This window comes from Anolis sagrei, chromosome 1 (genome assembly GCF_037176765.1).
Source record: "Anolis sagrei isolate rAnoSag1 chromosome 1, rAnoSag1.mat, whole genome shotgun sequence".
NCBI classification, from domain to species: Eukaryota; Metazoa; Chordata; class Lepidosauria; order Squamata; family Dactyloidae; genus Anolis; species Anolis sagrei.
Window position 1 is genome coordinate 169135434 of NC_090021.1, and position 24248 is coordinate 169159681.

The 24248-nt window shown below is 41.0% G+C and overlaps 1 protein-coding gene across 2 annotated transcripts in view; it reads right to left on the reverse strand.

Moving 5' to 3' along the window:
- PLEKHM3 (pleckstrin homology domain containing M3) overlaps positions 1-24248 on the reverse strand; it is a 124774-nt gene that overhangs the window by 38269 nt on the left and 62257 nt on the right. For both annotated transcript variants that reach the window (XM_060782613.2, XM_067470228.1), the window contains exon 6: positions 16813-16876. In XM_060782613.2, the coding sequence (XP_060638596.2) occupies positions 16813-16876 (64 nt within the window). The remainder of the gene's footprint in view (positions 1-16812; positions 16877-24248) is intronic.

The window sequence follows — 24248 nt, forward strand, 5'->3', positions numbered from 1 at the left end:
TGAGGCATACGCCTAATATAGTCAAAGTACAACTAGAGAGAGCTAAATCAATAGATGGCGAAAACTTCAGAGGGGGGTGGACTCCCACAGAAAGGAAAGGTTTGGCCAGTTTTTTCCAAACATGGCTTCAATCAGGTATGTCATGCAGGAATAATTTCAGCAGGTCCAAGAGCCAGTTTCTTGCCTAGGAGCTACACAATCTACCCAAAATAGAAGTCTGCCCACCACAGTATACCATGTTGTAGTCGTCCTACTACAAACAGAGGTCTTTCTCACACAACTATTGACAGAAATGCATTTCAAATAAGCCTCCATCATATCAGTACTCCATTTTCATTAAGTGCTTATCATCCTTGTTGAGGAATCCACGAGATGCAAGTGTGGAGAAGAGCAAACCACCGGCAACCTACTACAATGCAACCTGAGCCCTGCCACATGCACAATGGAGGACCTTCTCACAGTGACAACAGAGGCACTCCTAGTAGCCAGCTTCTGGTCAAAGGACATTTAACATAATGCCAAGTTTGTGTTTTTTCTAACTTTATAACTGTATCCTCAATTCACTTCTGACACAATCTATACAAATAAAAATGTAATGTGTGTTTGTGGGATTAACATAACTCAAAAACCACTGGATGAATTGACAGCAAATGTGGACACAAGATACCTATCAGGCCAATAAGTGACCATCACTCATACAAACACTGAAAAACACAGCAAAAGAGACTTTAAAAGCCAAAAAATTACATTACAACACATGTGAAAAACCACACACACACACACACATATACACACAAACATACATATATACATATATATACACAAATATATATACACACAAAGCACATATACACAGACGGGGCCATAGCAATGCATGGCAGGGCATGACTAGTAAATAAATACATATCATAGAATAACTGAGTTGGAAGAGACCTCCTGGGCCATCCAGTTTAACTCCCTGCCAAGACAGGAAAACTGCATTCAAAGCACCCCTGATAGATGGTCATCCAACCTCTGCTTAAAAGCCTCCAAAGAAGGAGCCTCTTGTTGAAATCCTTGTTGAAATAATCGTTGAAATAATCACAAATGAAACACATAGAGGTTCCAGGCACTGAGATCTCTACTTGGACACCATTTCTTTTGAAAGCTACACCAAGTTGTAGCATGCAGATAACTTCAACTGTACACAGCGTCTCCACACCAAAGATGGATATGACTGAAATCCTGACATCTATGAACAGAAGGAGAGAGTAACTGCATCTCACAGTGCCATCTGAGAGCTGATGTGGAAATCAGTTTTCAAAAATCAGGCTCTCATTGTATAGAGCAGGGGTCCTCAAACTTTTTAAACAGAGGGCCAGGTCACAGTCCCTCAAACAGTTGGAGGGCCGGATTATAATTTGAAAAATGAATGAATTTCTATGCAGACTGCACATATCTTATTTGTAGTGCAAAAAAATAAATAAAACAAACCATTTTAAAACAATAAAATAATTAAAGTGAAGAACAATGTTAACAAATATAAACTAATTAGTATTTCAATGGGAAGTGTGGGCCTGCTTTTGGCTGATGAGATAGGGTTGTTGTTGTTGTTGTTGTTGTGCGCTTTCAAGTCATTTCAGACTTAGGTCGAGCCTGAGCGAGGGCTGGGTAAATGGCCTTGGAGGGCCGTATGCAGCCCCCGGGCCTCAGTTGGAGGACCCCTGGTATAGAGCTATGGCTACACAGAAATACGTCTCAAATGACATGGATTTCATCTGGCTTTTTGCTTGGGGTCATGGTTACACAGAAGTATATCACGTGACATGGATTTCATCTGGCTTTTGCTTTAGACAAGTGACAAGCCAACAACGCAAAAATATCTAGTGTATTCCGGCCAAGGTTTAACCCCAGACATTGAAGGGATGTTCCATCAACAAATATCTCCCTCTCCCCTTTCCTGCCCCACATCTGCATTGAACTTATTGAAAATTACAAAAGCTTTAAGAAAATCCTTCAAAAGCCAGGCAATCCAAGACCTGCCAAGTTAAGATAATTGTACAGACAAGACTAAATGGAGTTAAATATCTTTGGTAGAGTATCAAGTTGCACTAATCTTGGGTTCTTTGCTTAGCACTGATTTGCAAGCTCAGAGATCTAATAGTCTTTACTATGATTTCACTTCAGGGCAACTAACCTTGAAGCAGGTATCTCCAAAGAGAAGGGAACTGTAGTTCAACAGACAGAGGTTAAGCCTGCACTTACCCTCTTTAATTTTAATGAGGCTACACTGTACTGTGGGGCATTGCAGGTTAGGGTTAATAATTGAAGCTAAAGAGGCAACGAGGCCTACATTCCAAGGCGCTACTACTTCTGGGAAGACAGTACGAGTCTGTAAATAGCTGGCAACCCCACCCTTGTAAATCAGCATGTTAATCATTATCATCATATCGGCGATAAGGCGCTTTATAAGTCAACAGGGAGGTCATAATTTCAACCGTCGATTCACGATCTGAATTATTTCCGTGAAGATAACATTTATTAAGAAACACCTCCCTGAGAAATGCCGGGTTGCTTGTTAACTCCTTTTTACACCATAGGAACACTGGGTCTAAGGGGGGGAAACAACACAATGGCTCTGTACAGGCATCTGCCAACACATGGAATGAAGGTTAACACTAACCTGGAACCCCAGGTCTCAGCGGTGGCCGGGAGAGCTTTTGCGCAATTAAAACTTGTGCACCAGTTGCGCCCGTACCTCGGGAAGTCTGATCTGGCCACGGTGGTCCACGCTCTTGTTACATCCCGAATAGACTACTGCAATGCGCTCTACGTGGGGTTGCCCTTGAAGACTGTTCGGAAACTTCAACTAGTCCAGCGAGCGGCAGCCAGATTGCTCACCGGAGCGACATACAGGGAGCATACCACCCCCCTGCTGTGCCAGCTCCACTGGCTGCCGATTCAGTTCCGAGCACAATTCAAGGTGCTGGTTTTGACCTACAAAACCCTGTACGGTTCCGGTCCAGTGTATCTGTCCGAACGTATCCCACCTCGGGACGTAGAGGGAGATCATCTGGGGAGGCCCTGCTATCGACCCCACCACTGTCACAAGTGAGGCTGGTGGGGAAGAGGAGCAGGGCTTTCTCAGTGGTGGCCCCTCACCTGTGGAACTCACTCCCGGGGGAAATCAGGACATCATCATCCCTCCTCGCCTTTAGGAGAAGGGTGAAGACTTGGTTATGGGACCAGGCCTTTGGGCACTCCGGCAATTAAATCAGACAACCAGGCGAGTAAGACCAGCAGGATTGATGAAGTGGAACGTAAAACTAGATCTATGAGTAGCGAACGCTGACCATGTAAGAGGAGAAACTGGGTTTGTATTTGGTTTTATTGATTTTATGGTTATAATGTATATTTGGTGTTAACTGTGTATTGATGTAATTTTGTGTTTGATTGTTTTTATGATGCAGGTATCAAATTGTGCCTTGCTTTTGTAAGCCGCCCTGAGTCCCCTTCGGGGTGAGAAGGGCGGGGTAAAAGAACCCCAAATAAAATAAAATATAAATAAGTAGGAGGCAGGGATGGATATACCACCTTGGCTTTGCATGTCTCTGGACACAAATAATTCTCTAAAGATCTCTGGATATTTTGTGCTAAAGAACACTAGAGGCCCTTCCACACAGCCCTATATCCCAGAATATCAAGGCCGAAAATCTCACAATATCTGCTTTGAACTGGAATGTGGACTCAGATAACTCAGTTCAAAGCAAATATTGTGGGATTTTCTGCCTTGATATTCTGGGATATGTGTGGAAGGGCCCTGAGTTGAAATCTCCCCATGATCACAAACCTTGGTAAGGAAAGGTCCCAAAAAGCAGATGTGTAAACACCTTCAGACAAATGTTCTTTCCTCTTTTCCTCCTCCTCCTCCTCTTCCTCCTCCTCCTCCTCATCCCATCAACCCTTAGTACTAAACTGTAAAAGTCTTTAGATCAGCCAATGTCCTTGGATGGTCTTAGATAACTGATTGGAAGCAATGTATAAATAAAGAAAAAACTTGAACATTGTGTTGGGTACATTTCCTTTTAAACTTTAATAAGGGAGAATGAGTTACAAATTCTGCACAAATGTCCCTTAACTTTTTCTGCATTTGTCATATATAAATTAAATTTTCTCTCTTTTTTGCAGTGGTATTTATAAAGGCATATGGTAGTTCAATATATATGATGGTTCTGCTGAACCTATGTACATTTTGGGGTGTTATTTGCTCTGAAATATATAATATTCTTGAAAACATGTCACAAAGATTCCAGAATTTCCCTACTGGCTTTTTTCCAGGAAGATCATTCAAAGCTATTTCATAAAACATATTTTGGGTATTTATTAGTAGCTGCCTCATTGATCTTTACCCAAACTTTGAAGGATTTATAGGGGAATATTAGTCTGATATAAAGTGTAGCAATTAGTTTTGACTGAAGAATTAACAAATCAACTCCAATGGCTGAAGGAAAGAAAAACGTAATTCTTTTGTGATTTGGAATGGTTTTGTGTGTGTTTGTGAGGGGAAAATTAGTGCTCTGTTTCCAATGTCATTCAGGTCTTTTTAGTTGACTACACGAGGAATCATTTGAGACATATTTAATTTATATATACAAATAGACACTTTAAGATTAAATATAACTTTGCCCATCCATCACTTTTTGTTTGGTTTGATTATTATGGATTTTGTGTTGTTGTGTGAAAGTCATTTCCAACTTGTAGCAACTCTAAGGTCAACTTGTTGTGAGGTTTTCTTGGCAATATTTGTTCAGAGGAGGTTTCTCTTTGCCTTCCTCTATGGCTGAGAGTGTGTGACTCACCTAAGGTCACCCAATGGGCTCCCATGGATGAGCAGGGATTCAAACCCTCTCCAGATTCCTAGTTAATCCACTACACCACACTGATCCTCTACAGATATTATAGCACAGAATAAAAACCAATAAGATATGTTTAAAATACACAGGAAAGCCACATACAAATGTATTGTTGAAGGCTTTCATGACCGGAATCACTGGGTTGTTGTAGGTTTTTTGGGCTATATGGCCATGTTCTAGAGGCATTCTCTCCTGACGTTTCACCTGCATCTATGGCAAGCATCCTCAGACCTCACTACCTCTGAGGATGGTTGCTATAGATGCAGGTGAAACATCAGGAGAGAATGCTTCTAGAACATGGCCATATAGCCCAAAAAACCTACAAAAACCCACATACAGATGATTTTTAAGCAACTTTTAATGTGAATATAAGTGTATTCTCGAAGGCTTTCATGGCCGGAATCACTGGGTTGTTGTAAGTTTTTTCGGACTATATGGCCATGTTCTAGAGGCATTTCTCCTGACGTTTCAGCTGCATCTATGGCAAGCATCCTCAGAGGTAGTGAGGTCTGTTGGAACTAGGAAAAGGGGTTTATATATCTGTGGAATTACGAGAATATAAGTGATTTTAATGTTTGTATATATTTATGGGTTTATGTCCTGGAATTGAATGTTTGTCGTATATATGTTGTGCTCCGCCCTGAGTCACCTGCAGTTTGAGAAGGGCAGATATAAATGTTTTAAATAAATAAATACTTGGGGACACTGGGGAAGGAGTGGGTCTGTGTACAAAACAGGGTGACTTGTGAACATAATTGGCTCCGAAAGCCATTATTGCTTGCAAGCGTTAGCATAAATTTGCCATTCTTTTAGGTACTGAAAGGGAAGATGCTAGTGACAAAGCAGAAGGGAGAATGGCATACTACATGTAGAGTTGCATGTATGAAATATCAGAAAGAACAGTAGTGTGATATATAGTCTAAGTGCCCTTCCACACAGCCATATAACCCAAAATATCAAGGCAGGAAATCCCACAATATTTTCTTTGAATTGGGTTATCTGAATCCATACTGCCATATATTCCAGTTCAAAGCAGAAAGTGTGGGATTTTATTCAGTTGTGTGGAAGGGCCTGTGTCTATCTAGACCTTCTGTTCATCTATGGGCAACTTTGTTGTTGTTTATTCATTCAGTCGCTTCCGACTCATGAACCAGCCCATGCCAGAGCTCCCTGTCTCCCATGGGCAACTGAGAGAGTGAAAACTACAAGGTAAAGGTTTAAGCAAAACAAAAACCAAATAAATAAATAAATAAATGTTTATAGAAGCAGAACTAACTACCCTTCTGTTCTATGATACTAGGGAATGACTGATGATCAACATCAATGATTAACAAGCTTTCTTGTTGGTCTTGGAGTAATTTACTATGTTGCAAGCTCACCTACCACAAAACTGCTGAAAGAATACAATATGATATTAAATATATGGTGCTCAGTGCACTAAAATATCCTAAGCACAGGAACTGTGGCACAGCTGGCTGGGATTCAGTTGCATTAAGATCCCTACTGATCAAAAGATCATGAGTTCGAAGCTAGCCCGGGTCGGAGTGAGCTTCCGACCAATTTGTGTAGCTTGCTGCCGACCTTTGCAGCTTGAAAGACAGTTGCATCTGTCAAGTAGGAAAGATAGGTACCGCTTATGCCGGGAGGCTAATTTACGACGGCAGAAAAATCTCCAGCAAGCATGCAAAGAATGAGGAAGTACTTCATCAGTATCACAAATGGATACTGGGGAAGAGACAGCTCCCCTGGTGGCCAGAATACCAACGTGAAAAAGCTGGAATGTTAAATAGCCTCTGTGTGTCTGTCTATATGTTGTGTGTCTATTGTTTGCCATGTATATGTACATTGTAATCCGCCCTGAGTCCCCTGCAGGGTGAGAAGGGCGGAATATAAATACTGTAAACAAACAAACAAACAAACAAACAAATAAGCCAACTGTATGGTGGAAAATGTCAAGAGTTACAATGGTGGATCCAGGACAAAGTTTGAAAGCTTGGTGCTATTTCACAAGATTTAGTCGACAGCCTTCAGATTTGTCGACTAAATCTTGTGAAATTTCGACAAGATTTAGTCGACAGCTTTAAATGATTAAGTCTATATGAAATGTTAAGCAAGAACTGGTGTACTAAAAATTTCTTTCTTTCTTTCTTTCTTTAAAACTTTTATATCGCGATCTTCTCACCTCCGTAGAGGGACTCAGACCGGCTTACAGCAAGGATTCAATGCAAGTTAAAACATCATACAACAATACAAGATTAAAATACATATAGATAAAATACATATATACCAAATCGCCAAGGCAAAATCATGTTCAACTCAATCCGTATATATGGTTTGTAACCAGTCTCAGCCATTATTCTGGGAATGCTTCATTACATAACCAGGATTTCACTAGCCTCCTGAAGGACAAGAGGGAGGGGGCAGATCTAATCTCGTTCGAGAGAGAGTTCCATAGCTGAGGGGCCACCACAGAGAAGGCCCTGTCTCTCGTTCCCACCAAAAGGCAACGTTTACATATTGTTGTGTCTTGTATCCTTTGATAGTACTTTCTTCCTGCTTGACGACAGGGAATCCCCTCATCATCTGCTCCCCCTCTCTTGGCATCTGAAATGGGGGTGCTGTTGCTCTCCTCCTCCTTCTTGGCTCTGCTGCTCAAAATAAGGAAAAAGGGGTGTTTCATCATCAGGTGCTTTTCCTCCCTCCCACTCTTAAAGACGAACAGACTCTTGAGAAGCTTCCTGTCTCTCACAAGACACCTTGAAGACATGAAACCACTGCATATGCCTAGCCCTGGCAATGGAGATAGGACAGCATCCAACTTCTATCTGTTAAGCAGCACTATGCTTTTCTTTGGAGGTTCTTTTAAGGCTCCATCTCTCTTTCTTTTGGTCAGGCAACCTGTGTTTGGTGAAGGCCACGTTATCATGTCTGAACAATAAAATCTGCTCTGTTCTTCCCCCTCCAAAGATAGCTCTGAAGTCAGAGTCGCCTTCGGGCTGAGAGTGGCGGTTAACAAATGCAAATAATAAATAATAATAAAATCTTCCATGTATAGATGTAGGATATATGCTTGAAAGCTGCATACTATTAGGAATGAGCTCAGCTCTCCATTTACAGGAAAGCTTTGATGTAAGTTACTGAACATCTAATTGTGAATTTCTCCTGGTTTCCAGACAACTCAATTGATTCTCACTATGCCATTTAATGCCTTTGGAAGATTGTAGTCTTGAGTGTGTGCATCACTTTATAGACATCTGAGCATGTTGAGAATTATTAGGTCTTCGAGCCTCCTTGAAGACTGAGTAAATATAGTTGGGCGTCCCCTGGGCCATGTTTCATGTAAATGGCTAATCTTTCCAACCCAAAAGCATTGTTTTTTCTGCAATGCTTTTGACACGAAAAATGGTCTAAAGTAATGATCTCCTTTACAATCCATAGCTAAAACTAGCATATTTTGGCATAAGAAAATGTCAATCAGCAAACTGATGATCAACAACTCTGGCAACTGGTATGGAATCTCTCAGTACTTTGAAGCAACTAAAGTAAATATTGAACTAAACTTTATCCACTCATGCTTTTCTCTCAAGGTGAAACTAAGACAAAAATCCCCATTAATGTGGGGAACTCTGATTCAGATTCATCATAAATATAAGCCTTTGATATGAATAAAATTACTGGAACAGTTTTTGTTGCATTACTGGAACAGTTTTTGTCGGCCTTACAGCAGCCTATGACATGGTGCAAAATAGGAAAATGTTGCAGAAAGTCTACCATATTACCCGAGACTATGATTTTACAAAAACTATCCAGACTCTCCTATAAAACCGTAGCTTCTATGTGGAGTTTCAAAGCAGGAAAAGTAGATGGAGGAGGCAAAAGAATGGTTTACCTCAAGGCAGCGTTCTTGCACCAACCTTGTTTAATATCTTTACTAATGCTCAGCCACAACCACCATTCACAAAGAGCTTTATATATGCTGATGATCTTGACCTAACAACACAAGCAAAAGACTTTGAAACAGTTGAAATCCAACTTACTAATGCCTTGAATGATCTCTCCAGCTACTTCAAAGATAACCACCTGAAGCCTAACCCTGCCAAGACACAAGTGTTTGCTTTCCACCTACGCAACCGTGAAGCCAACAGGAAATTGAAAGTCACCTGGGAAGGTCAAGAGCTTGGTCACTGTTTCCATCCTAAATATCTTGGTGTCAGCTTAGATCGAACACTAGCATATAGGAAACACTGCTTGAACACCAAGCACAAAGTAGCTGCACGCACTAACATCCTGAAGAAGAAGAAGAAGAAGAAGAAGAAGAAGAAGAAGAAGAAGAAGAAGAACAACAACAACAACAACAATAACAACTTTATTTTTCTACCCCGCCTCCATCTCCCCAAGGGGACTTGGGGCAGCTTACATGGGGCCAAGCCCAATCAACATACAGATTAAAAGCAAAGACAACAGCAAATTACAAATTAAAATAGCACAAACAGTATAACAGTAATAAACAAGTATCAAGCAACAGCAAATCATTTTTGGAGGGCGGGAGGGGGTGAAGGCCAACATACAAATTGATTAAAGGGTAAATAGTTCAATAAGGTGGATAGGAATATAAATGGCACAGGGGATATCATGAGAACAGAGCAATTAAACAGGATCAGGATTTAACTGCAGAAACTTACTGGCAGCACATGGGGTGCAGATCCAAAATTAGTAAGAACATCAGCCCAGCCTTGTCTTACTCAACTGCTGAGTATGCCTGTCCTGTTTGGCATAGGTCTGCCCATACAAAACAGGTGAACATAGCATTGAATGAAACATGCAGAATAATCACAGGATGTCTTAAACCTACACCTGTTGATAAACTCTACAAGCTAGCTGGCATTGCCCCTCCTGATGTGAGATGGGAATTTGCTGCTAAATGTGAGAGAAATAAGGTTGAACACTGTGAAAGCCACCCACTGCATGGCTACCAGCCTCCTCCCAGTAGACTCAAATCAAGGAAAAGCTTTATGAGAACTACCACTCCTCTTGGTGTCCCTCCAGCAACAGCAAGGGTATCCCTCTGGGCAGCTAAACCAGGAAATCCCAACTGGATGGCCCCCTGCAAGGGTCTTCCTCCAGGGGCAAACTAAGAATGGACAACTTGGAAGTCCCTGAAAAGACTCAGAAGTGGAGTGGGCAGATCTAAAGACAACCTGGCAAAATGCACTACCTAAAAGAATTCCCCACCTTGTGTGACTGTGGAGCAGACTCCACATCTGTATGCTTGTCCACTATGCCCTGTCTCATGTACAGAGGAAGAATTGTTGGAGGCTACAGACAATGCCATTGCTGTTGCCCGTTTTTGGTCACAATATATTTAGCCACCCGTGCTCCTTCTATTTTTATCGGTTTTATACTAATTTATGCAATGCTTTTGATACGAAATAAATCAATGAATAAAATGGAGGTGAGTGTATGTTACATGACTTCATTCATACTGGTGTTTGCATGAATAAACATTGGGCTTGTGTGCACCTTCCTGCTTGCCGTTTCAGTACAAATGAGAGGATCTTGGATGTGTTTGTGTCCGATTTTAGATTTTTGTGTGTGTTACATGAGTTCATTCATATTGGTGTTAGTATGAGTAAATCTTGGGCTTGTGTGAGCCTTCCTGCTTGCCGTTTCAGTACAAATAAGAGGATCTTGGATGCTTTTGTGTCCGATTTTAAATTAAACAAAGCTATGTACTTGGGCAAAATGTGGTTAATCTTAACTTGATTGAGACACACCAACGTATTTCAACAAAGTGTATTTAGAAGTAACTACAATTAAGATTAGCCACACTTTAGGGATTGTGCTACTTTTCTATGACAGCCACGAGGAGAGTGATGTGAACTGTTCTTTGTGATACTAAGCCCTGCTGTTTAGCATTATGTGAAAACACAGCCTGTTGATCTATCATTATAAGACTTTTTTTATACAGCCCTTCAACCACAATTTATTGTGTGATTTTTTAGTTGAACAGTCAAGGTCAGTTGAAAGTTGGCATCTGGCTCGGTTGCAGAATCCACTAAAGACCACTTGCTATTTGTTCTATATATCACTGTAAGGAATTCTGTTCCTATACATCGCTGTTAGGATATAACACATACTGGGCTATATCTATCAAATCAGATGCATTTTCATCTACAAAAGAGGCAACGGCAGGAACAAAAACATACGTTTAAACACAATGCCACTTTAAGATCTGAAGAATGGGAGGGGGTATCCATATTAGCAAGAGATACTGAAAAGCTCACATTTATGTTGTCATTTGAAAACATACAATTTGTGGTGAAGCGAGGAGTCTTGAATAGAATGCCCCCGTGCCCACAGAAAATTCAGGTGCCATTGAAGTTCAAATTAAAACCAGCGAGGGACTATCCCCCTTTAACCCTAAACTCAATGTAAATGATGTGGCTTGAAATGGTGGATGCCAGGAACACCACATTAAGGGCAACAATGCAATTGCTGGGCCCAAGCCCTTGCCTCTAGAAGGGCTTTGCATTCCCTAGAGCTCCCTATTTTCTCTCTCTCAAGATGTTTAGGCATATGCTGGCAGGCTGATGTGTAATTTCAGTCATTTTCTGGTATACTCCTAAAACTTGTCAGAAGAGTGAATTATAGATGTTTCTTAAATCACTTAAGAAAGAGGTGGGGTTTGTCAAAGGCTGGATTAGTCAAGTTTTGCGGAAGCCAGGACTCTCTATGGCACAGAAAGGAGGACTTCTGCCTTATCGTAATCTTAGAAAGATTTAATGTGAGCATCCCAGGGATGTGCATAAATTTGCCGATTTGATCACTGTGTTAGCTTGGATCTGCACTGCATCTGTATTTGATGTGAGTACAAACGCAGTGCCCAAACACGAATCAAGGAACGTGAAAGGCACCACAGACTAACTCAACCAGAGAAGTCAGCCATAGCAGAGTAGTGGGTTGTTGTAGGTTTTTCGGGCTATATGGCCATGTTCTAGAAGCATTTTCTCCTGACGTTTCGCCTGCATCTATGGCAAGCATCCTCAGAGGTTGTGAGGTCTGTTGGGATTAGGAAATTTGGCTTTATATATCAGAGTGGGAGAAAGAACTCTTGCCTGTTGGAGCTAGTTGGGAATGTTTCAACTGACCACGTTGATTAGCATTTGATGGCCTGGTGGTTTTTTGGTGTGGCTTGTTAGTGCCTTCGACAATACATAGCAGAGCACTTGATGAACCAACCTGGACACACCATATTATTTGAGAACACAGAAATGCTGGACCTCTCTAACAACCATCATGTCAGACTACACAGAGAAGCCAATGAAATCCACAAGCATGTGGACAATTGCAACAGAAAGGAGGAAACTATGAAAATGAACACAATCTGGCTACCAGTATTAATAAAACCTCTAATATAGTAGTTCTCAACCTGGGGGGACCCTGGGGGGGGGACCCTGGGGGGGGGGGTCGCAAGGAGTTGCCAGAGGGGTCGCCAAAAGACCATCAGAAAACACAGTATTTCCTGTTGGTCATGGGGGTTGTGTGTGGAATGTTTGGGCCAATTCTATCGTTGGTGAGGTTCAGAATGTTCTTTGATTGTAGGTGAACTATAAATCCCAGCAACTACAACTACCAAATGTCAAGGTCTATTTTCCCCAATCTCCACAAGTGTTCACATTTGGGCATATTGAGTATTCATGTTAGTTTGGTCCAGATCCATCATTGTTTGAGTCCACAATGCTCTCTGGGTGTAGGTGAACTACAACTCCAAAACTCAATGTCAATGCCCACCAAACCCTTCCAGTCTTTTCTGTTGGTCATGGGAGTTCTGTGTGCCAAGTTTGGTTCAATTCCATAATTGGTGGAGTTCAGAATGCTCTTTGATTGTAGGTGAACCCTAATACATATCCCAGCAACTACAACTCCCAAATGATAAAATCAATCTCCCTCAACCCCACTAGTATTCAAATTTGGGTGTATTGGGTATTTGTGATAAGTGGTCCAGTGCAAGAAAATACATCCTGCATATCAGATATTTACATTAGAATGTATAACAGTAGCAAAATTACAGTTAGGAAGTAGAAATGAAAATGTTATGGTTGGGGGTCACTATAACATGAGGAACTGTATTAGGGGGTCGTGGCATTAGGAAGGTTGAGAAACACTGCTCTAATATCAGGACAGTAAAGAAAGAGCAGTACTCTGAAAAGAGGGGTATTGCAAACTGGAAACAATCAGGGCCAGCTAACACTTCCCAACAGCAGGAATCAGCCAGGCGTTGAAGCTGCAAGGCTTTGCAATGCTAATTGCAACATTCACACTTGCCTCCAACAGAAAAGTTCTTTGTCCCGCGCTGGACTTTCAACAGATATATTAGATATATCTAATTGATCTAAATTTATTTTGCCTGCAAACACCTTTATGAACCAATTGGGGAGTGATAAGGTTGGGAAAAACCCACATGCTAACTGAACTAGCTGTAATACTGATTGTGTTCAGACGGCACTGGGATGATGGAAGAATTTCTTTGATATTACACCTTTGTGTAACTGGAGGAGGGTGGTGTGGAAGAGGAGGGAACTACCACTCATTGCTTGGACTAAAACTCTGCCCTGCTGAGGCATTCTCAGTTGCACTCTGGGAGCTTTTTGAGAGAAATCAGCAGAAGTAGTTTAAGAGATTTGCCAAAATTAAGTTTCTTTGGCTTCACACCTTCTCCTTTGTACTACACTATTCTCCCCCTGGGGCACAGAAACATTAAAGGCCATTCTGGAGTGAATTCATCTTGGATTTGTCCTATAATTACACTGCAAAAAACACCATCCAGGGCAAAACACCTGTTCACTTGGCAGCTTCTAAATTCACCTTGGATATTGCTGTCAAACACTTCCACAAACTGAAAGAAAAGCTCCATTACTAAGTGTTAAATTGCAAATAACTATGTAAAGTTATTAAAATGCACATTCAAGTCAATGCAAATGGGAACCTGTCTTATTATCAGTTGTTTAAGTATGTGCACTAAAATCTGTATCTATTTAGAAATGTCTTGGTGCATTCAACAGGGCTTATGCCTAGGGTATAAGTCTGCAGCAGAACGTGTAGCAAGACTCCGATATATTTCCATTCAGATCCTCCCCATCTATATTTCTACAATTTGAAATGTTCTGGCTTCCATATTTTCCATAGAACAAACCTCAGAGACATCTGGGTCCATTGCCCTACTTCTTTTGACTGGGAAGTGTTGCTACTTTAAAATGTGAAGGCACCGCTAGTTTGAAGCCAGCCCGGGTAAGAGTGAGCTCCCAACCATTAATAGTCTAGCTTGCTGTTGACCTATGCAGCCCAAAATTTCCTACTTGCATCTGTCAAGTAGGAAATTTAGGTACCGCTTTATGCAGGGAAGCGAATTTAACTAATTTACGACACCATAAAAACCTCCAGCAGCATGCGGAAAAATGAGGAAGTACTCCATCAAAGGACTCGGTGTCACAAGTGGATGGTGAAGTGGCAGCTCCCCCGGTGGCTGGAATCAAGCATATCCTCATGAAGCCGGAAAGCTGGAATGTTAAATTGCCTCTGTGTCTGTCTATATATGTTATATGTCTAATGGCATTGAATGTTTGCCATGTATATGTGCATTGTAATCCACCCTGACTCCCCTGCAGGGTGAGAAGGGTAAAACATAAATACTGTAAATCTATATAAATAAAAATGTAATGTTCGTTTGTGAGATTAACAGAACTCAAAAACCAGTGGACGAATTGACACCAAATTTGGAAACAAGACACCTAACAACCCAACGTATGTCCTTCACTAAAAAAAATGATTTTGTCATTTGGGAGTTGTAGTTGCTGGGATTTATAGTTCACCTACAATGAAAGAACATTCTGAACCCCAACAACAATGGAATTGAACCAAACTTGGCACACAATTATCCCATGATCAACAGAAAATACTGGAAGAGTTTGGTGGGTAGTGTCCTTTGGTTTTGGGGTTGTAGTTCATCTACATCCAGAGATCACTGTGGACTCAAACAATGATGGATCTGGACCAAACTCTACAAGAATACTCAATATGCCCAAATGTGAACACTGGTGAGGTTGAGGAAAATAGAATCTTGATATTTGGGAGTTGTAGTTGCTGGGATTGATAGTTCACCTACAATCACAGAGCATTCTGAATCCCACCAACGCTAGAATTGGGCCAAACCTCCCACACAGAACCCCCATATGGGCCACAGCAACACGTGGCAGGGGACGGCTAGTAAATAAATAAATGAATAAATTTTCTTTGGCTTACAATACCCTTCATTCTTACCAGCATAGCCAATTGTAAGCGAGTCAGAGAATTGCAATCATAGACTCATAGAGTTGGAAGCCTCCACCACACTCCGGGGCAAAGAGTTCCACTGCTGAACAGATCTCACAGTTAGGAAGTTCTTCCTAATGTTCAGATGGAATCTCCTTTTCTGCAATTTGAAGCCATTGTTCCACGTTCTAATCTCCAGGGCAGCAGAAAACAAGCTTCCTTTTATCTACAGTGGTAGAATTACATGCTAAGAGTTTTCTAGGTTCAGAAAAGAACTGCTATCCCCTTTCTTTCACCAAGAGGGCCTTCTCGGTGGTGCCCCCTCGACTCTGGAACTCACTTCCCAGAGAAATCAGACATGCCCCAACTTTGGCAGTCTTTAGGAGGAGCCCGAAAACGTGGATGTTCCAGTGTGCCTTCCCAAAATAAGGAGAACTCTCAGCAATATGCCCTCATAATGCACTTTAATATTGATTTAGGATGGATTGCGTTCCCTCATCCTATCCCAGTTAATTTTTTTTTACCTTGTTCACGTCAACATATTTTCAATTTTAATCTACTATATGCGGCCCAGCCATTTTAAAAATTGTTTATATGTCACCATTGATTGTTTTTGTTTATGTGATTTATGATTTGTATTTCATTGATTGTTTACTAATGTTGTGTTTATTGATGTTTTGTTTGATTACCTTGGGCTTGGCCTCATGTAAGCCGCACCAAGTCCCTTGGGGAGATGGTAGCAGGGTACAAATAAAGATGATGATGATGATGATGATTATTATTATTATTATTATTTATATTATCCTGTCCCATTGCCATATGCAAGTATGTCCTCCCCTCTATTTTTTATGAATTCCCACTTTGTTGTTCTTTGTCTTCAAGTTGTTTCTAACTTATAGACAACCCTATCGAGGGGTTTTCTTGGAAAGATTGGCCTTCCTCTGAGGCTGAGAGAATGTGACTTGTCCAAGGTCACCCAGTGTGTTTGTATGGCCAAGTGAGACCCTGGTTTCCCAGAGCCTTAGGCCAAGGTTCAAAAGGTTACACCATACTGCCTGTCCCCACTTTCTTCTTACTTTACTTCCTTAAAAAATGTACCCTAAAAAGAAAACATGTTTTCAAATTGTACAAATGCATGACAACTGGTTCTGTTTCTATGCTTTTCTGGAAATGGATTGTCAAACCCCATTTTTTTCCTAATAAGGATCTGGCAGGGGCATCTGTGTTCCTAATCTTGTTTCTTCAACCTTATTACCTTCTTTTCTAAGACATCTTCATTTTGAGAGAAAACAGGCAATCCGATTGCCAACCTAAGAAGAAATGAAATGGGATGTGGGGATAAAAGTGGAAGACTTTCTCGCCTGATAATAAGGATCTGGCCAGATTAAAAGCAAAATCCAATTTAACTGCACCTCAGCAGCAACATTAACTGAATTACATGATGAAAGGTTTGGGGCACAAGGAAGAGAGACTGCAATACAAATGTATATTAACTTTTATATCAGGGGTCCAAGTACATAAATGCAATGTAAGTTACACAAATTATACGTGCATGCATTTTATAAAATGTATTTATACGTGTATGTTACCTAGAAGAATTTAAAGAACTCACCTGCTGCAGGTCTGCCAAGGAATAGAGGTGAATCTGCTGAAGAAGATACTCTCTGGGAAAAATTCTTGAAGAAAAAAAAGAAAAAAAGAGAGAGAAAGTGAGCATTTCTGTGGCTTTCAAATCTTCTCTGAAAACTCCAGAGTTAGCTAGATTAGACTACAGCAGGTAAATCAAGAGGTCCGTATAGCTCTTTAAAGACTACCATATATATTAATAGATAAGTAAAATAAATGGATAGAAATGGATCCCCAAAACCTGGGTTGATCTATGCACAGGCCAATGCTGGAACAGGCAGCTAGAGCAAAGGCTGTGATTAGAGACAGAAGCAAGAAGCTCCCATCCCATTACTCCTCCCTCACCTCAAATGGAAACTGAAAGGCAGCCATTCCTCAGCTTTTACTTCCACAGAAGTATGTGGGAAAGCCTGAAGAAGGCAGTATATCTGTCATTTTGAGTGCCTGAAGTGGAGTGGTATGGTGGCCGCCATTTTTAATAAAGGATTACTGCATAATCTGCCGAGTGATTGTGGCAACCATTTTTAATGGGGACTGTAAAAGCCTGTCTGTCCCTGTTCAATGGCCATTGTGCTGGGTCTTTCATACAGGCATATTGCTTCTCTTTTCAATACTGCTCTTTGTTTCAGGCTGCATTCTTTTTTGTTCATTTATATTCCTTTTCCCATCTGTACTGCGATAGATGTAGACATATGAAGATCAGTAATGGACAATTTATACCCTCCTATTGTAAGCTCTCAAATAAACAGAGCTTCTCTTTCCTTTTAGCTTTCCCCAAACATGTTCTATCTATGCATTTTTAAAGAAAAACAAAAGTTTTGTTTTTGTACACTCCTAAGTTTTACCCTTGACTTATTTACTGACCATAGCAAAATTCACAATTTTTGCCCTTTCTTAATTTATACATTGCATTTTTAATGTTAAATATAATACAAATTAATAAAAAAGGAAAAGAATAAAGACATGTGACTGGTGTTAAAGGTAAAAGTTTCCACTTGACATTAAATCTCATTGCGTCCAACTCTGGGGGATGGCGCTCATCTCCATTTCTAAGCCGAAGAGCCTGCATTGTCCGTAGACCCCTCCAAGGTCATGTGGCCAGCATGACTGCATGGAGTGCTGTTACCTTCCTGCCAAAGTAGTACATATTGATTTACCCATATTTGCATGTTTTCAAATTGCTAGGTTGGCAGAAGCTGGGGCTAACAGCAGGAGTTCACCCCGTCCAAAAATTATAATTTTTGAGTGATGGTCACTCCTTGTGTTGTGAGATGTTTTGTTGCCAAATTTGGCGTGATTTCATTCATTGGTATTTTGTTTTTGAGGTATTCATTACGCACAGAGAATTTATATATATATATATAGATAATGTAATACAATACTAGTAATAATAATACAATATTATAGTTATAATTATATATTTACATTACATGTAATATTACTAATAATATTACAATATAATGGTATAGTGCAATACAGTAATATATAATACTGATATTGTACTATGCTAATAATATAATATATTGTATGAAAATATGTCTTGTGAGCAGCTCTGAGTCCCCTTCGGGGTGAGAATGGCGGCATATAAATGCCGTAAATAAATAAATATCTGAATAAGAAACCATGCAAAGTTTATTATCTCTTGATGAAAGTGTGCCTTACGTATAATTTTGATTTGCATCCTTGAATCACATTCTCCTTATAAAACCCAGTTATAAACCTGTGCTATATATTTGCTTGATAATTTAACAACTACAGATGTGGTACTATTCTTCCTCTGGAGTCTTGTGTAAACCTTTGAAATGATAATGCTATTTTATTAATTTTGGATCTATGGTAGATTATACTATTTGTATCTTTTTCTTATGAACCAAGAGTGATGGTCCAAGGATTTGCTATTGTTGTTATTGATTTTTAAAAACGTAATGTTATATATGCCTTGCAAGTCTGCATTACCTAACCAAAAACATGTATTAATTAACAAAAAGATATCCAGTTCTGTACCAGAGAGAAGGACTCTTCATAAAGCCGCAAATACATGTAGACTACATTAAAAGAGCAGAATCACAATGAAAGAAACAATAAGAAAAACACATCTACTCCTATTACCATGGAAACTGGGATAAGAAAATCATAAAACCCAAGTTCATTCTTCTCCTTTAAAAAAGAATGGAATCCCTATTTACTGGAGAAACAACTCCTTTTATTTGTGATGGAAACAAACTGGGGGAAAAGCCAAAACCTATGACTGATGGTACCACTCCAAGTGCATTAAGGTGCTTTCTCAACGAAATCAAAGGGAGCAAAAAGGGCACTCGATGTCATGGAGATCATATGCCTAATGGACAGACCCAGTTGCATCCCGGAGGTGGCTGCTTTAAAGGCAACATTATGTGCCTCTCTCAAGTGGGATGGAGGTCAATTCAGAGATCACTTTTTAGTTCAATCCAGTCCTCTGTGACAAGGAGCACTGGTAAACATGATCATTTATTCACATTAAGAAATGTGTTTGGATCTTGAGAGACATACGCTGCCAAAAAACCTCCAAGAAATTGGCATAAAAGAAGAACTGGCACACAGAACAGTACTCTTTTGCTACAGTATTGGCATAGAATTTGAGATGCTTTGAAAAACACAAAAGATCGAAATGAACAATATATGGAGACAAATTCATGTAACAGCAGGGAGGAGAGAGACTACTTTAATGAAGCTGGGGCAGAGAGGGTGTAATGGAGTAATGGAGGTGCAGTGACACCTTGACACACATCCATGCAGAAGCTGGGCGTCGGCTACATTAAGATCACTACTGACAGAAAGTCATGAGTTCGAAGCCAGCCCGGGGCAGAGTGAGCTTCCGACCAATTTATGTAGCTTGCTGTCGACCTGTCTAGCCCGAAAGACAGTTGCATCTGTCAAGTAGGAAATTTAAGTACCGCTAATGCAGGGAGGCTAATTTAACTAATTTAAAAGGCCATAAAAATCTCCAGCAAGCATGCAAAGAATGAGGAAATATTTCATCAGTGTCACAAATGGACGGTGAAGCGACAGCTCCCCTGGTGGCCAGAATAAAAGGTAAAGGTAGTCCCCTGAGATTAAGTCCAGTCATGTCTGACTCTGGGGTGTGGTGCTCATCTCCATTTCTAAGCCGAAGATCCAGCGTTGTCCGTAGACACCTCCAAGGTCATGTGGCCGGCATGACTGCATGGAGCGCCGTTACCTTCCCGCCAGAGTGGTACCTATTGATCTACTCACATTTGCATGTTTTCGAACTACTAGGTTGGCAGAAGCTAGGGCTGACAGCGGAAGCTCACGCCACTCCCCGGAATCGAACCTGCGACCTTTCGATCAACAAGCTCAGCAGCTCAGTGCTTTAACCCACTGCGCCACCGGGGTGCCCCGGTGGCCAGAATACCCCCATGAAAAAGCTGGAATGTCAAATAGCCTCTGAGTGTCTGTCTATATATGTTGTGTGTCTATGGCATTCAGTGTTTGCCATGTATATGTGCATTGTAATCAGAGAATGAGAGAAGCCTCCTCGCAGGATTGCAAGACATCCGGGCGTCCCCTGGGCAACGTCTTCGTAGACGGCTGATTCTCTCACCCCAGAAGCGACCAGAAGCGACTTGCAGCATGCAAGCAAGCAAACAAAACAACCAACGGACCTTTTCAGGACCAACCATGACAATAATCTCAATCAACATTGAAGGCATGTCAGCTGCCAAAGAACAACTGCTCTATGAACTGTGCCGAGATAAGAAATGTGATGTGCTGTGTGTCCAAGAAACACACAGGGATGAACAACAGAAACGACCCAAAGTTCCAGGAATGATCCTAGTAGCGGAAAGACCACATGCGCAGTATGGAAGCGCTGTCTTTGTAAAACCAGGCCTCCAAGTCAGCAGTGCTCACAACACTGAAGAAAACAATATAGAGGTTATAACAGTAGAGCTTAATAACATCACCATCACCTCTGTGTACAAGCCCCCAAATGAAGAGGTCTGTTTCTCCTCCCCCCGAGAACTTTGATAGGCACCAAAGGGCGGTAGTAATTGGTGACTTTAACAGCCATAGCCATGTATAGGGCTATGCTCAAGAGGATAAAAAAGGATAGGCTGTCCTCTCCTGGTCTGAACTGCACAAACTATCACTCATCCATGATAGTACTGCATCCTGTCAGATCCCCAAAATCTGGAGGAAAGCAAGAGTCATCGCCATCTTGAAGCCAGGCAAAGACCGTAATGACCCAAAAGGCTACAGACCAATCTCCCTGTTGTGCCACCTCTACAAAGTTCTGGAGAGACTTATTTTACATAGAATTATGGAAAAAAATAGACCCATGTCTGATCCCACAGCAAGCTGGCTTTAGGAAAGGCAAAAGCTACACATCGCAAGTGCTGAACCTGACTCAGCACATAGAAGATGGCTTTGAAAGGCAGCAGATCACAGGAGCTGTCTTCATAGACGTGTCAGCAGCCTATGACACTGTAAACCACCGCCTCCTCCTGAGAAAAATGTATAATATCACAAAGGACTACCACCTCACCCGCCTCATAGGAAACCTGCTACAAAACAGGAGCTTTTTTGTTGAGTTTCAGGGCCAGAGAAGTAGATGGCGGAAACAGAAGAACGGCCTGCCTGAGGGGAGCGTGCTTGCTCCATCCATGTTCAACATCTACACAAATGACCAGCCACTGCCAGAAGGGACAGAGAGTCAATGGGATTTTGGCCAGCATTAATAGGAGTCTAGTGTCTAGATCCAGGGAAGTCATGCTGCCCCTCTATTCTGCCTTGGTTAGACCATCATCATGAATCCATTCATTCAACCCTTGTACTTTCAACCCTCTCACAATAGTTTCTTTGCCCCTTTGGACATAGAGAACACTGCATGGAGTGAGTTATGTTATATTGGAGTGAGTTATGTTATATACTGGATCCCTAAACAATTAGCTTCACTTTCTGGAACGAAAGGCAGATCCTAGAGCCAACTCAATAGAAGAATGTTCTGCCCCAAACTCCAAAAATGCAGACCATAAAGGGCTTTGCTCTGCCATATTCTGAAATCAGAACTGACATTGAAGCATTTTTAAAGAAGTGTTTAGTAGCCACTACTCGCTTGTTACCAGGTTATGCCCCACAGTGCAATTGCTGAAATTACGTAAAACTGTCTTGGTTACATTCTCCATCTGAGCATGCAGGAAAAGACACTGCCTTCCACAGCTATAAACTTCATCATCTTGAACTATCTAAGGTAGCCATTTCCACAACAATTCCACAATTGCTAGGGATACCAAATGGAACAACTTTGTCTTGTCTGGACTGGACCGACTTTCCATTATTCATTCTAATCCAGCCTGTTCTTGCCCCCAGACAGGCCTCTTATTCAGGTAAAAAAGAGAAACAAAGTTAGCTGTCACCAGGATATTGATGACAACCCACTCCAAATCTCTAAGCAGCCTCACTCTGCAGTTCATTGTGTATTTCTAAACATCCAGTTAGTTCTCAGGGAGGCAGTCAATATAGAAAGCATTCATTTGAATTAGAAAATGTGAAAACTTCTTCAAAACCTTTCTATTTGAACAAATTCTTAAAGCTAGGGGGTGGTACTGCTTTGTTTTAGGTTATTTATTTATTTAAATTGTATTTTAACTGGACTCTTTTGCAACTAGTTAAATTTTATTTTATTATTTAGCTTTTGCATATTTTGTATTGCTTTTTAAGTTGTAAGTTGTCCCACTTCTGAGAAACAGCAGGGTCGTAATAATAATAATAATAATAATAATAATAATAGTTGTTGTTGTTGTTGTTAAAGACAGCATCCCATTGTGACACTGGATAAAACACTGAAAAGTCAAGGCGGAGTTCTGGATATGGAAAATTATTATTTACAAGAAATCCTTGCAAAAACCATGTAGATTCTTGGTAAAGGTAAAGGTTTCCCATAACATTAAGTCCAGTCGTGTCCGACTCTAGGTGTTGGTGCTCATCTCCATTTCTAAGCCCAAGAGCTGGCTTTGTCTGTAAACACCTCCAAGATCATGTGGCCGGCATGACTGCATGGAGCGCTGTTAACTTCTTGCTGGTGTGGTACCTATTGATCTACTCACATTTGCATGTTTTTGAACTGCAAAGTTGACAGAAGTTGGGGCTAACAGCAGGAGCTCACCCCACTCCCCGGATTCGAATCTGCGACTTTTCAATTAGCAAATTCAGCAGCTCAGTGCTTTAACCCACTGCACCACCAGATTCTTAAGTTAACCTTTCTCAACCTGATATAGCAGTGCTACCTTGAATTGAGGGACACTATGGTCTAGAACAGTGGTTCTCAACCTGCTTTCCATGGACCACCAGTGGTCCGCAAGAACTAAAATATACTCCATGGCCTCACTGTTACGACACCATTGCAATAAGAGTGACTGGTCTCGCAAAACCCTCTTATAGTGCCAAGGATTATTAAATAAGGGTTTTTGTTGGTGAGCAGATGTAAACTACTGGATGGAATATGTTCTGTAGCTGATATAATCCATCTAATGCAATGTTCGGAATCAGCACCCCAAATAACCAAACCAAACCTGAAGTTGACCAAAACTGATTCATAACTCTTTTGGTACCAAACTGTGGTCAACAGAGAAGGAACAGGTGAAAGAGATCACAATAAAATGGGCCAAAGATATAGGTCACTCAATAAACATATCAGAATGGGAAGAGATCTGGTCAAAGAAACTAAAATTTACATATGCAACTGAATTTAAAGAAAACTGGTACAAGATGTTTTACAGGTGGTACCTAACACCAGAAAAGCTCGCAAAGTTCAACAAAGGAAGAACTAATGGGAAATGATGGAAGTGCGGGAAACATACAGGTAAGTTCCTCCCTATGTGGTGGAAATGCAAGAAAGTTAAGACTTTCTGGTACCAGACCTACAAAAAGATAGAATTAAACTTACAAATTACATTTGATTTTGAACCAGAATACTTTTTATTGGGAATCACAAATTTTGATATGGGTTTTTTAAAAGCATTCTGCTGCTATGTGTTGCCTGGAGAATCTTAGTCTTAGATAAAACTGTGAGATATGAACATTTAAAACAATAAAGAGAGAAGGAAAAGGGTTAACTAAACGGTTTGGGACCTGCTTATCTTCGCGATCGCATCTTCCCCTATGAACCAGTGTGTACCTTGAGATATTCTGGGGAGGCACTGCTCTCTCTCCCCCTGCCATCACATGCAAGGTTGGTGGGGACGAGGGAGAGAGCCTTCTCGGTGGTGGCCCCCTAGCTCTGGAACTCCCTCCCTAGGGAGATCAGACAGGCTCCCACCTTCTCCTCCTTTCGTAGTCTACTAAAAACCTGGATCTTCCAGTGTGCTTTTGACTAAGCAGCTCACCAGTAACTTTCTTGTCCCTACTAGAAGTTCCGCACTTGTC